This window comes from Apteryx rowi, unplaced genomic scaffold (genome assembly GCF_003343035.1).
Source record: "Apteryx rowi isolate R43461 unplaced genomic scaffold, aptRow1 scaffold_140, whole genome shotgun sequence".
In the NCBI taxonomy this organism is placed as follows: Eukaryota; Metazoa; Chordata; class Aves; order Apterygiformes; family Apterygidae; genus Apteryx; species Apteryx rowi.
The window spans coordinates 1,215,061-1,229,805 of record NW_020447642.1 but is presented as its reverse complement, the minus strand read 5'-3'; the positions used below and the strand labels follow the sequence as shown (position 1 = coordinate 1,229,805).

General features: G+C 39.3%; 1 protein-coding gene across 2 annotated transcripts in view; it reads left to right on the top strand.

Moving 5' to 3' along the window:
• LEKR1 (leucine, glutamate and lysine rich 1) overlaps positions 1 to 14,745 on the top strand; it is a 54,936-nt gene that overhangs the window by 13,287 nt on the left and 26,904 nt on the right. Inside the window, exons 2-4 of one of the 2 annotated variants that reach the window (XM_026057814.1) lie at positions 1,490 to 1,609; positions 2,262 to 2,437; positions 5,944 to 6,126. In XM_026057814.1, coding sequence (XP_025913599.1) covers positions 1,490 to 1,609; positions 2,262 to 2,437; positions 5,944 to 6,126 — 479 coding nt within the window. Of the gene's footprint in view, positions 1 to 1,489; positions 1,610 to 2,261; positions 2,438 to 5,940; positions 6,127 to 14,745 lie in introns of both variants that reach the window. The other variant, XM_026057812.1, reaches the window with a different exon arrangement.

Below are 14,745 nucleotides of genomic sequence, written 5' to 3'. Positions count from 1 at the left end.
CACCCAGACACCGACGCTGCAGCTCCGTCCCGTGTCCGGCAGGTCCCTGGGCCCCGAGTCTGTTGTTGTGGGTTGGTTGGTCGGTTTTTGGTTTTGTTGTTGCTGAAAGGAAGGGCGGAAGTTCAGAAAAAGAAAGGCGTATTTTCTCTGTCATGTCATTAGTCAAGCTGGGAACATGAAAACCTTGGTCTGGTTTGGAACTTTCTACTATGTCCTTAAGTCTTCCTTAAGAAAAACATAGGAAAATGGTTTTATTAACTTAACATTTTTGACCAGTTTGATACCAGTGTCATTTTCACTGAGTATGTAGAAGTGACGTCTGGTGGAAACACTTTTTGTAAAATTTTTCCCTTCAGCTCTTTAAAGCAACACTGTCAAGCAGCAGGGGCAAAAATAATATGGAAAGTGTATTTTACCCATGTTTACTCTGGTTTTGCTGCTTTTTATTTATTTATTTATTTATTTATTTTTGCTGAGCACTTTTGTTTAACTCAGCAATGTGAAAGTGTCGTTCCAGTGCTCGAGAAGCAGAACGTGAAACCAAGTGCAAAGGAAAAGGGAAATGACTAATCTGGATTCGTGACTAATCTGGATTCGTGACTAATCCGGATTCTTTTTTTTTTTTTCTTGCAAGTGACTGGATTTAAGAAATAAATGAACACTCTGAGTGAAAGGGGGGAGGGGACTATGGGGACCGTAACCAAATATTTCGTTTTCCCTGTTGGCTGGCTTGAGACAACTTCCCCTTCAGCCTGGAAGAGCTCTGTTACCCTGTAAATCACGTGCTTGCGATTTTGTATGGAACCTCTGCAGCTCGTTGGGATGCCTTGAATCGCCCCGCTGCAGCAAGGTACCTGCTCCTTAGGTACTGCAGCCCCTAAGATCAGTGCCCCAGTGGAACTCTACGCTGAGATTTGCACAACAGCGTATGTTTGGGGAGGATGAATGATAGACACTGATTTTGGCTTTGATTCCTCCATATGTTGGAATGTCGTAATTTTTCAAAAATAGTTATTTTTAATAACTATTAATTTGAGAATGAAAATGTATAAAATTAGCTGTGTTTTTTCATAAAACTTGCTCTTTCATGCCTTTGAGGTTTAAAAAAAAATTAGATTAAAACGTATTAGTAAGAAAGTGAATATAATTTAAGCAACTGAGTAGTTCTGTGTTGCAACTGTGAATGAACACTGGATTCTTAAGAGATATTTATATATCACAAATGAGCTGATACTGCACATACACTTCCATATTATTTTGCAAATATGTTATGAGTATTATTTTGAAAGATTTACTACAAAGTGTCTCATACAGTGTGCTGAAGATTAGAGGCTCTCCATTTGAAGGTCTGTTAATTCAGGTTGAAAAATAGGCAATCATCATCCTTAAAAATATTTTTAGTAAGCTTTTAATTTAAAGCTGAAGCAAAATTGGAGATTGGTCAGTAGTGCAAATAACACTTTTCTGATTATTTTATTTACATATATAGAATAAAAAAACTAACAATGGAACTGAAAAACAAACAAGATGAGTTAAAAAACGTGAAAGAAGATTTGCGCTATTTCCAAGAAGAGAAGGAAGCTGCGTATAAACGGTCCCAAGCGCTCAGGTAAGAGCGCTCTCCTTCGGCAGAGAGGTGCAGAAGCTGTGCCTCCTGCGAAAGCCTGCGGTCAGTCCGGGGTTCGGCGGAGCAGGCCCAGGCGGAAGGAATACTGCGAATGAGGAGAATGTTCAGAACAATCTTGTTTTTTCTTTGTTTTCCAGAATATAGTAAGATGCTGTAGTGTTAGCAAACGTAACTGGCAAATATCACTACTGATTACTGATGTTATTAGCAACAGGATAAGTTCTTCGTAACTTTGAAAACATTAATTAATGCTTAAAGTAAGAAGCACTTGTAATGCAGCAGCAATATAGTATTTTTTACATGTATTGTCTGTAAGGATTCAGCGTAAGCCTGGATATACAAACATTTAAACTGTATTGCTGTCATTACTCAAACAATAAAAAGTAATTGTATAGTTGTCTGTACAGTTTTATTTGTACATGTAAGTTTTAAATCAACATTTAAAAGAGAGAAATGAGTATAAATATACTCAATATTAAACATATTTCATATACTAAATTATTGTAACTGAATGTACTATAAAATATGATATAACAGAAGTAGTTATCAAGTTTAAAATAATTAAAAGATTGTTATATATCTTTATTTGCTTTTACAATGTATGTCTGGTTTTATTTTTCTCTGACTTTTGCAGAAATACACTGGAACACCATTGCTCGACTCTAAACAAGGCGCTCTCGTTATTTCCTTTCATTAGAAGTGAACTAGACAGTATTAAAGAGGTTGTGTCTGGTAATCTACAAAACTGGGCTGCCCTGAAAGAAGAAATTTTTCTACAAATAAAAGCTGTTAGCAAAGAAGCTTTGACAGGTAAATCATCATCTTGCGATACTTTGGGCAAGGTGGAATGCCTTTTGGTAGTTCAGTATACCATAGTGAATTAGAAGGTAAAACTGTCACTTCTAAAATTCTGATATTAGTTTGTCCTGATCAAAAGTAGTAGAACACCATTGCTGTCTGCTCTTAATGGCACCGTGTGACCTGAGTTGGACTCCATCCAGTTACTAGTGGATTATTTTGCTGGCTCAGTACTCAGTTGGCCAAGTCAGATTGAAACATAATACTAAAAATACTTATGATAAGTATGTGGGTACGATCGTAATCCAAAGACTCGGAGAAGTTTTAATTTGCCTCATGTCTCCCATTATCAGATTTTTCATATGTGCTCACGCATGTGCTGTTATACCCCGCTGCCTGTGGCGGAGCTCCTGGAGGGTCCCGCGGTGCGGTCCCGCGGCACGGTCCTCCTCCCGTTGCGCAGGCAGGCACGCTCCCGTGCCAGCACACTGCTGTACGTGTCGGGCTGCCTCGGATATGCCAGCCGCCTTGTGGGAGCAAACCCGCACCTTGTACATGGCCGGGTGCCCCCTCCTTGTGGGCCTGAAGGAGGACAAGTAGCTCCGGGGATGAGCGTGGGTTTGTGTGAGGGGCCTCGGCGATGGGAGGTGGCGTGAAGCAGCCCGGGGGGAGACGCCTTGGCCTGGCCCGCAGCCCGCTTCCCGCGCGCACCGGGGCAGCCTTCGGGAAAAGGAGCAGCGGGGAGCAAGCGATGGCTGCGCTGGTGCTGGAAGGTCGCGTCCAGTCCTCCGGCTGGCCGTTGGACTTTAAAACTCTGATTTATCCTTGAATACCATTTTTGCTGTGCCTCAGTTAAAAGATTAGTTGTGCTGAGAAAGTGTGTGGTAGTGTAATTACCGACCCTGTACCATCCAGACCATCCAAACAGCTCCTGTGTCGACTTTTGCAACTTTACTGCTCTTCTCATGTAACTTTCATATATGAATTCTTTTCCTTGTAGTTCTTCAGTGTGTTCTGTTGATGAGCTGCTAGTTGCCCTGGAGCTTGTTTTTTTCTGGACTATTAAGGCAGCAGAGGAGTAGGTGAGCTGATGTCACCTTTTAGGTCCTTGTGAGGAAAATATCAGGGCAGATTGGGCAATGTCCATCTCCCAAATTACTGCAAATACATAGCTCAAGTGAAACTTGCATGCACAGTGTCTCAGAGAATAAGTAACTTTATTTTAAATAACAGCTCCCCAGTAGCCCATTCTCCTGTAGAAATAGAGGTAATTTTTAATGTTTTCCATATTTGTCCTTTTCACAGTAGGAACAAAAAGTGGGGCAGTTCTGCCGCGGGAGTGAGGAGGCATGCGTCACCTGTGGAGACGGGGTACTGAATGTGAGCAATGAGTCTGGGGTGTTGGGAGCCCAGCTAGCAGAGAACCCAGGAAGGAGGACTGTTGCCTGCTGAAGACAAGTGTTAGAAGAAAATCCCCTTTTACTATTCAGTTTTTCCAAGAACAATTAATTTAAATGTCAATATCTTGCATTTTGATGCATGACTTCATCTCCTACTTAGACTGAGCACAGAAAGCGTTAATGTCCCTAAGAATTCATCTCTTCCTGTGCTTATTCCCTGCCTAGTTCTAGATAAATAAAGAGAAAACATAGATGCATTTCTGCAGACATTTTCAAAGATTCATAACATTTTAAGACTTCTTAAATAGAGCTTTCAGATTCTTTTAAACATTTATCCTCCAAATAAAAATTATTTATCATTGATGCATGCAGAACATGGGCTTTGTTTATACAATTGTTTCACTCTGGTATGATTTGCTCTGCAGATGTTCATTTATTTACAGAATGTCACAATTCACTTATTAGTAATTTTCACTTTATACTTGACCTTCAGATTCAGGCAATCCCATGGAAGACACCAAAGTGCAGACGTAGCCAAAGAAAATTATTCTCTCTCAAATTCTAAGCAACTGTTATTCTGATCTCCATTATATGTGCTATATATCTCCCATTGCATTCAACAATATCCCATACAGAGTAGTGCCAGACTGTGGATATTATATATGTTCTTGAATCTAGCTTTCTAAACCAAACTGTTCAGTCCCCCTTGATTTTTTTTTTTTTTTTGCCTGCTAGTGCTTTTCTAAAACTTCTATTCTCTGTTCTATAAATTCTTCATTATTAACATATGGTAACATAATATTGTCTAGTAAACTTTTCATTCATTTTACCTTACTATTTCTGCAGTAAGGTAATTCATTGTTATTTTTAGAACTTGTTTTCTATGTCAGATTTTGAGAAGAATAAGTGGTATATGAAGTGCTGCTTTTTATACATGGACCTGTTTCCTTGGTCAGTGTGAAAAAGCCTTATAAAAAACCTTGTGTATGGACATTCTTTACTCTTAATTAATGGCAAGTAGAAACAAGCATAAGGACTTAAAGTCTTTCAGTATTTACATCAGTTAGTATAACAAATTTATTTAAATGTGGCGTAGTTGGGAAAGGTTGTAGTTAATGAAAATATTTCTACTACAGAAATAATTTAAAATTTGGCTGCGGGCAGAATATAAAAATTATTTAATAGGTGATTTGAAAGTTCAGTTAGGCTTCATCTAACTTGAACATTGTAATTACTAATAAAAATCAAAGTGGTGTAACTTCTTTGGACAACTGAACATCTAGGGCTGTAATTGGAGAGAAAAATAGAAACGAATTGCAACTGCTTTTGAAAATGTTAAGTACAGTCATTAAGGATAACTTAAGCTCAGGGAAAATCTATGAAAACATAGGAGGAGAAGGCTCGTTATACCCCACCCATAACTGGCTTATTTGCTTTGCAATAGAAACTACCCAGGAAGCTTCCTTGGAACTGCTGCACCTCTAAATTGAAGAGCTAATGAATGATAGATTGAAGAAGCCTGTCTTTTATGTTTTGAAGATGCACTTTGATTACCTTAACAACAGTAGTCACCCTAAGTAATGAAAAGAGAAAACAAAATTAATACACATGCCCAAAGGTATTTTGAACCATAAGTTTTATATGATGCTCATCAGGGCTAGCCCCCTTCGTATCTTCAGTGAAGTACTGTGAAATCTTCTCAAACTTCATTTCAGTGGGATGTGCAGTTGTTCTTTGTGTGTCAATAACTGTTTGTATATCTTGTTAAGATGCTGGATTCAAATATTTGTCAGCTATTGTTATTCCATTTGGCATACATACATATGTTTTAATTTGGTTTTGAGATCTTAGAGGAAATGCATATTATTACTTAGAATAAAATTTGTATTATTCATCAGCACTGTCTAAGTACAAGTTATACAAGAGGTGGTGCACATTGGTGGTTCTTTTGGCCCTCAAGTCTGAGCAGAAGTGTTGCTGATGTACATGGCTTACCATGGCCCATACCCCAACTAAAATTACAGAATGCTGAAGTCCTGAGGTCATACATCAGGTAAGATACTTTTTAGTGAAGAAGGTAAATTTGACAACCATCTATATGATTTTTCTCCTCAGAAGTATCCAAACTGAATCAAAGATTAGCAAAATCCCAGAGAGAGAATGAGTCCCTCCAAGAAAAGGTGAAACATCTGACTTCGGTGGCTGATACAGTTGAGTTGAAAACACAACAGCTTCAAACTTCACTTCAGCAAGGGAATGAACTACAAAATAGGTGTCGGGAACTGCAAAAGGAAACATTAGGTAAGAGAATTTTGACACTTCAAGCAAACTTCCAAGTAAAATGAAATGCAAAATTATTTTTTTAAGCACCTAACGTTGTTGTTGTTGTTGTTGTTGTTGTTACTGTGAGAATACTCATCAGCTCAAATCAGGCCCTAATGAAAAATGCATGTTGTACAGTCAGGAAGACAGAGTGAAAGAAATGAAGAAAGGGAGGGAAGAGGTGAAGATGGTAGTAATAAAGTTGTGCTATTACTTGTCAATCTTATATAAAATGTCAGAGAGAAGGCTCTGAGATTAAAATGAGAAGTGCTCACATTCTGAGCAGGAAAGTCATGCAGGGGTTTTGCCTATCAGCAACGGGAAAATGGTGTCAGACTAAGCTAGTCTGTTTTCTCTTAGATTCGTTAAACTTGAGTCTGTCCAATAATTTGGTCTTGATACTTTGTCTCAAGAATTTAGATAGTCCTCTTGAAAACTGTAAGAGTAGTGATAACGCTTAAAATTATGTTATATTTTCAGCTTTGTTGAGACAATAACTCATTACAAAAAGGCTATTATGTTTTTTATGTTAGTGTCTCTTGAAACTGTTTTCTTTTTAAAGCAGTATTGCATTCATAATGCTGGCTCAAAGACATTTTAGAGACATTCAGAACGTATAGAAGTTGTGCTGTTCCAGGCATAGTTATGAGTCATCAAGGTGGCACAGTAATTATCGTGCTGTCTTATGCACAGTATGTAATTTCAAATTTAAGAGTAGTACTTATGCTACTCATGATGAACAAATTTCACTAATCCTACAGTAGCAGTGATCGTACTGAAGGTGGGACTGAAAAGTAGAAGACCAAAGGTATCATTCAATGAGGTATCATCCCATATTATTGAGGGCAGTGTATATTTTGTCACTAGATAACAATATTGTTAAGAATGCTCCAGCAGCAGCATGTTTGAAATGTTAGGTATGAGTAAATAGCTCTACTGCATCTTCCAGACACCGTCCACACAAGATACGGACTTAAGACGTCTTCCTGTTTGTGGTGGTTATTCACAAAACACTTTAAACAAATACAAAATCAGCTAGACTTGGCTCCAACAAGATTTTTCTTTGTGGACGTTTTTTGAGGATCAAAGTAGCATGTAAGGTTTTCACTAGGCCCCTCACAAGGATGGATTTAGTCTAAATACGCAGCTGTATGTTTTGATTAAGATTGATGAAGTTACATTATGATTCAAAAACTTTAAAAATTCATTTTAGAATATTCTGTGTATTTTGTTTCTCAATATTAATTGTCTGTATTTGCTCTAGTAGACCTAGTGACTGAGCTGAGAGGTTCTTACTGTACTAGAAATGGTTCACACAGACAGTGTCACTCGTAAGATAGGCAAGGTGACTGGCTCTGAAGAGCAGATCAGTTGCAGATCCTGAGATAATACCTATAGTGATGATTTATTGCTGTTGGTTAAGCTTTCCTTCCTCTACTAATAGGGTAGCACTTAAGGAAAGAAAGTTTGTTTGATCTTTAATATGGTCCTGTGCCATGCAAAGAAAACGTCCTGAAGTTTATTAATACAGCAATGTGGATGGTCTGCTCCATTTGCTTATGAACTGATATTGTTTATATGTCAGTTTGAGTATTTTTATGGATGATTGTCACAGATGCTCTCTTTAGAGTCCATGTACCAATATACCCATTATGTAATGTCATGTTTTGGTGACATTGTTGCATTCTCTAAGAAGCAGTGCACATAAAATGCTTGTTTTGTCCTAATATCTCACTTTCTTCTGTGTTCAGTATAACTGGTAAACTTATTTCCATATTCTTGGTAGAAATGTCTTATCCTCTAATTTTTTATAAATAGGCACAAATAGTGGTAAGTCATAAGGCAGCTAGATCATTTGTTATTTACCTTTCCCTAGTAGTTCTTCAGTTTTCAAAATGGGTGTACTACCTAACTGGTTAGAGCAAAATATAATCATATTTTATATGCATTTTTCAGGTGGAAATATTTTTCAAAACAAAATAATACAGAAATAGCTACCTCTGAAGTACGCTTTGACATTCCATTTGTGTTGAAATAATGGACTGTACTGTACAACAGTACAGGCTGTTGTAGTTCTTTCCTTAGTACAAGTAATTTTCAGAAGTGTAGAATTTGCTTCTGTAAATCAATTGTCACGTCATTGTCATGTATCTTGGATAACTACAGATTAGTGAGTTAAATTTTTGAGATGCAGTGATGGTACGTAGGCACGTGAAGCTGTCGCTGGGAATTCAACGATAGTTAACCCACATTCGTGGGAGCTGGAGTGTTGGCACTAGCTGCTCCTGCAGAAAGTCCACAGTCCGTTTGGTTCAGTGTCCCGTCTTCACCGCTGAAAAATGCTGCGTGGTTCAAAGGAAGAACTCTAGAATAGCAATTACAGGGTAATCTGTCTTCCTCGTCTATCTCATCCTCATCTAGGAGGACCTTGATCCTGATAACAGAATCTTTTGAGCTTTGAAACATGTGGTTTAATATCATTACATAAAACATTTGTGTCATTACGTTTATACTGGTATGACAACCATCCAGAGTTATAATTAGAGTTCCCCTTCTTCAGTTTTGTAAACTTGTTTGCTTCGCTAGTTCCTGTAAACACCGAGTTCCCTAGTTTAATTACGTGCATTGTGAAAACACGTTTCCTTTCTCAGTCTTTCCCACCTTTTAACTTCAAGGAGAATTGCCGTGCTCTTATGTTAGAAGACCAGGGAGAGATGTTTGTAGTCAGTATTTTTTTTTTTTTTTTAGACTATTCAATGTGGGTTTTTTTTTTGTGATGCTTTCTATTGGTCTGGTCTCTAAGATAAGTAATCCCAGTCTTTTCAAAATCCTTGCTTAGGAGCTTTTCTACCCCCTTATTAATTCCTGCTCCCCCTTTCAGAAATGATAATTTTCCAAATATTATTTAGGATAAGTAGCCAGTACTGCATATACAATCCTAGATAAAGGCTCACTGTGGATTTCTATCTGCCTGTGATTTGCTATCATATTTCTTCTACAGTTTAAAGCTTGTATGCTTCTCTGAGCGAGGACTTAAAATTAGGTACAGAAGGGTTTACAATGGGCTTGAAGTAGAGGACCAAATTAAACTGACTTTTACACCTGCAAAAACATTCAGTAGATATTTGTTAGCGTGGCGGTTAAACTCCCTGCGTATTCAGTTCGTTAGGCGACAGAATGCAGGAGTGGAGCGGTGCCTTCCCACGCGGCAGGAAGCAAGGAGGCTGCTTCTTCTGTGCTCCCAGTGCTTTGCCTGCCGAGCGCCCCGGCCACGCGGGGAAGGAGCTGTCGGAACCAGTGCGAGACGGGGCCCCGGACAGGTCAGGACACGGGGCAGGCTGGTCCAGGAGCTCGGCTGGCGGCTGCTCCGTAGATCAGCCCGGGAGCGCAGATGGAGCCGTGAAATGCGAGAGGCTTGCCTAGCTGGAGTGCTTTCAGCCTGTGTGTCAAAAGAGGCAGGAATCCTGGGGAAAAACATGGTGTGTGAGTATACCCTGAAAGAGCATTTCATAATGCATAGTTAGTAAAGCGTGAAAAAAAACAATGTTAATTCTCTGTGTCTGACAGCAGCACTTAACTGCAAACACTAATGCAAGTTTTTCAGCGTTATGCTGTTTGTGTCTTACACTGCATCCTGGACCATACGTTTTCCTTGGCCGTAGTACGATAGGTAGGTAGTGTGATCAGAACTGCTCCCCTTTTGATTTGAGGCCTAAAGTCTACTGTCCCAGTCTCATTTTGGATCAACCCCAAATCAGTGGTCATTGCAGAATGTTCTGGAACAGTGTTCGTAGGAGGAAAATGGAACTGTATACTAAAGAAATAACATGATTTGAGTAAGACACTTGTGTTACATGGTGGCTGTGAAGAGGGTGCGCTCAGTGGTACATGTTGAGAAGCAGAGCTGATGAGCTGGAATCAGGGTCCTCATCCTGCACCACAGTCAGCCCCAGAGAAATACCACTTTCCCCAGAATTTCTGCTGTACGTGGAGAGGACAGCTACAAAATACTATGTGATTAAACACAGCAGATGCAGAAGGGAAAAAGAAGAGGCTCTTTTCCTCTGAAAAGGTTCCAGATGAATCTTGAGGTTGACAAGGTTTTGCTGCATTTTATAGCCTCAGTGGAGCAACAACTCCCATAGACTTCTCAGGTGCTTCAGTTTTTAGTTTGTTCCGTTGTTAAGGAATTGGGGTAGGGAAGGGAGTGTACAGAGCGTGCTTTCACTAGCGTCTGGTGCTTCACTGAAGCAGAGCAAAGATGTCAACAGCAAGGGGCCTGGAAGGGCGTTCTCAGCCTCCCGGCCTGGTTCCCAAGCTCCTGCACAAGCCCCAGCTCCTCTCCACCCCCATTCCATCACCAGGAGCTAATCCTGTATTTATCAAGGGAGAAGCTGATGAATATAGCCCTTTCAGATGTCTGCTTCTGATGAAAATTTTGCTCTGTCCCATAAATCCTGTGGATTTGTATCTGTATCAGTATTGCTGGTGCATTTTGTTTCTACATTTTTGAGGTTTCTGTTACGTATTTATGGTTTAAGAAGTTGCATGCTGTAGTTTCTGTAGTGATGGAGGCAAATTCCCCTCTAATAGTTGGGCATTGGAGACTGTAATCAGTAGTAGACTCTGTGAGCGTGCCTCCTTTTGCCTTTATTTCTTGCACCCTGATGTGGCTCCTCCAGGAATGAAGAACACTCCCTGGATGCTAGTGGCTTCCAAACAGCGGTAACAAGATTTGGGTACCATCCAATAAGCTTGTTGACCTCTCTAATACATCCTTGCTTTGCAATTTTCTAATCAGCGGCCCAGGTGGGGGATATTGTGTCTCAAGGAAGGGACGTAACCCTACCAGTACCGTTCCTTGCGCTCCATCAGAAATTGCTCCTTTCGCCCAGAATCCTTCTCTGCGTTAAGCTGGGGAGGACGTTTGTGCGGCAGCTCTTGCTGCTTACGCTGCTCTTGGATTTCAGCAGTAGCATGAGCAATGATAGATTTCTGATTTTGATGAGAAATAAATTGGGATTTGTTGAATTAAATTACCATTTTTCACTTCCATGTAACGTAACTGAAAGTGAAGGCACAACTTGTGAAAGAAAAAGCTTGAAATGTTAGAATACTCTGAAAAAGTTTCATCTGTGCTTACATCTTTATCAGAATTTTTTCACTAGTAGCATTATTGGAGGCATATCCAAGAGCTGCCATCTATGTTTTTGTCATAAAAATAAACAACTGTAAATATTCTTTTTCTCCGTCCTCTTCAAAGGAATATTTTGGAAGCTAACTAGTTTATGTTTATAAAGAGACTTGAAAATTTACAGTGCCGTGCAGAAGTATTCCTTCCCTCGAGAAGATTGTGAAGTGCCCTGTGGTATTATCTCTCCTGCTCGCTCTCTTTTTTTAAATGTGTTTACAGAGCAGAGGGATTAGAAAAAAAGTTTGTGTAATGAGTTCACGGAAAGTTATCTTGGTGGTTAGTGTGACTGTGGATTCTGTAGCATCTCAGCAGTGCAATGCTCGTAGCAGAAGGGTCACCGTGACCGCCGCTCACAGTGCTGTTCTGTTTGACGTACTGTTTAGTTATTTTGCCCATGTCAGGTTTCTTTTTTAAACTGCGTATATTACAAAATTGGAATAGTAGACATTTTGTGGAGAAAACACAAACACAACAGAGTATATGAAATTCATACTGAGTGTTTGGATTCTGTTTGCAAAATATTAATGAACAGCTAGAATATCACCTAAGCAAGTTGACTTTTTATGTGAGGCTTTTTTCTTTTTTCTTTTCTTTTTTTTTTTTTTTTTGGTAGTAACAAAATGTAACATTTATTTCATAATAAAGCAGTTCTTAAGGAGCAATGAGGTGTTTGGTAAGGGTATCCAGAGGGATTTTTCGGGGCAGTGGACTGCTAGGTCAGGCATTTTTATTCTACCTCCACTTCCTAAATTGATTATTAAATGCGCCTTCTGCAGAAATCCGTATGCAGTTTCAGGCTCCATCTGTATGGAACTCACTGCTGGTTTGGGGTAATAAAGCTAGCTAACACAGTGATGATAAAAATGCTCTTTTTGAAGTGGAAAACATGATTTTCTTCATGAAACAATCATCAAATATAACATTAGTTTGTCATTGTATTAAAATAAATCAGTAGGAACAAAAGACACTTCTTTTTGCCCCATTTGGATCTTAGTGAAAATCAATTCCAGTTGGTGGGTTTACACTATATAGAATTAGTGTGTAGGAAATTCCAGTCAGATCTAGGGTGTCCTTGTGTTTTTGTGTTTTCTCCACAAAGTGTTTTGAAGTTATTAACCCTTTTTGGTTCACTACTCAAAGGTTTCAGTGCTTCAAAAAGAAAAAAGCCTCAGGATTTGTGGTGTACTTGTTTTGAAAGGATTTTCACTTCTACAATCAGCATTTTGAAGGTCCTTGTTTTGTATATTTATGCTGAATTGTAAGTTGTTGCATGATATTTCATATGAGAGTCATTGCTAGAGCTGAAAATAAGTTCTAGTTTCTGATATTGTTACTTGGTTCCCCTGCCTCACATGACTTTCTGAAAACTGTCTTTGTGGCTTAGCTTTTGCCAGAGAGGTCGATTTGATTGCTGATTTCATACCACTCTTCAGACTCACAGGGTGTCATCTGGTTAGCTGGAGATGACGGGTCTTGAGAACTGCCCGAGTCAGAGCAGCGTCTGGTGGATAACTGCCTGATGGAACAGAGCTGCAGAAAGTGGCGATGCCTGCGGTAGGGTCTGGGTCTGTATTCTGAGGTTCAGGAGCAGCGAAGGAGCTTCCATAGCGCATGCTCCTATAAGACAGGAGCTAATATCCCCGCTTTCGTTTTTATTACCAATCAAATCCTTTGTTTCACTTAATCACAGATACAGAATAATTTTTCCTCACAAAGTCATCGCTGTTTTTCTCCAGCCCATTTATAGTTACAGATTTACCTCTGTATGGGTCTAAATCGCTGGCTATGCACATCACACGAAATGTCCTTTAAATCTTTTGATGCTACTGCTTCATAGTCTATTTATGTTACTAAATATAAACTTAGTGGTGTGCTGACATAATAAGACTAATGAGAGATGATTGAAAAATGCAGGCAGCTGTAGGAGTAGCCGGGTAGCTTGATCACGGACTGTTAGCACTCTTCATGGAAAGCAGGAGCAGTATTTTCATGTATATGAAGTGTCTTTAATGACACTTTAAAGACCACTTTGAAGCGGTCTCATTTGAAAATTCCAAGGAGAGAATAGTTTCCTGTAGTTTTAGCTAGGCTGCAGTTCAAATATCCACTATTCATGCCACAAGTACTACTGAAATACTTTTTATGAGTTCCAGCTGTGATACTCAGAATTTGAAGGGCGAGAGCTGGAGAAGGCAGTGCTTGGTGTTTGAACAGAATGTGACAAATGGATTAGACTAAGCAATGGCTCATTAGCACTTTTCAGCAGTCTTTTAAAATGAAAGAGGAGAGACATTAATATGATGGAAAGAAAAGCTTTCTAGTCCTCTTGAACTAGGTGTTTGGGAAATGTTATGTTAGAATATGATTTAGTCATAGAAGAAGGACCCCTCTTCACTTCTGCTTCAGGAAAAGCAGGAATCCGTGTTAAGGAAAATGCATTTATTATATTTTGTTTCATCTGATGAAACAGATGATGGCCTGAACACTGACAAAAAAAAAAAAAAAAAGTCCATTTCCAGGGAACATTATGGTCAGAAGCTCTATTTTCTTACCCACACTTTTCCTAGCTAACAGGTAAATTATTGTATTTCTAATCAAATTTAATATATAGGGGAAGCAGTTATGTAGAAACAATTCTTCCTTAGATCCTAATTAGCTTGGGTTTGAAAAGGCAGGAATGTATCCAGAAAAACTCAGGCTTAAGGACCAAATCCTTTGAGTTTGCATGGTTGAGCAATTACCATGTAAGCAATGTCTCCGACTTCAGAACTGCTTATGTGAAGTGTCACCGGTTAGCTCGGGGAGCAGGGGAGAGGGAGAGGGCTGGGTCTGAGTTAGCCTTGCTGCTGCAAGCAAGCCCTTCATAAGGTTTTGGAAAGGATTTTTGTCGTGTTTGCACGACGTGTCTGATTCCTGGGTTATTCTCTTGAAGACACTGACCGTGTTCTAGATTTGTACCACTGAAAAGAACTCAGAATCTGGTCTCTTCTCTTTGTTTTTCCATGCTTGTTTGTATAAGGACATGCAAGAACCAACGTACTTGGTCAGAGCAGAGGTCCAACAAGCCCAGTCCTGGCAGTGATCAGCAGCATGTGCTTAGGGAGATAAGAAATAGGGCACTTTTATTTTTTTTTTCTTTCTTTCCTTTTCCCCTGGCACATCCTCTCAGTTCCTGGCAACCTTTAGTGATTTAGAGACCTCCTGATGCCGTTGTTCAGGTCTCTAGAAAGGATGTAATCTCGATGGCTAGATTCTTTTCGTGTGCTCTTTCCGGACAGCCTTGATGCTTGCGAATCACAAATACAGACTCAAATAAAAAGAGATACTTTCTTGTGTATACAAAAAGTAACTTATCTTAAAGGGCATAGTACATGAAATGTTATATTAAAAAAAAACCCCACACA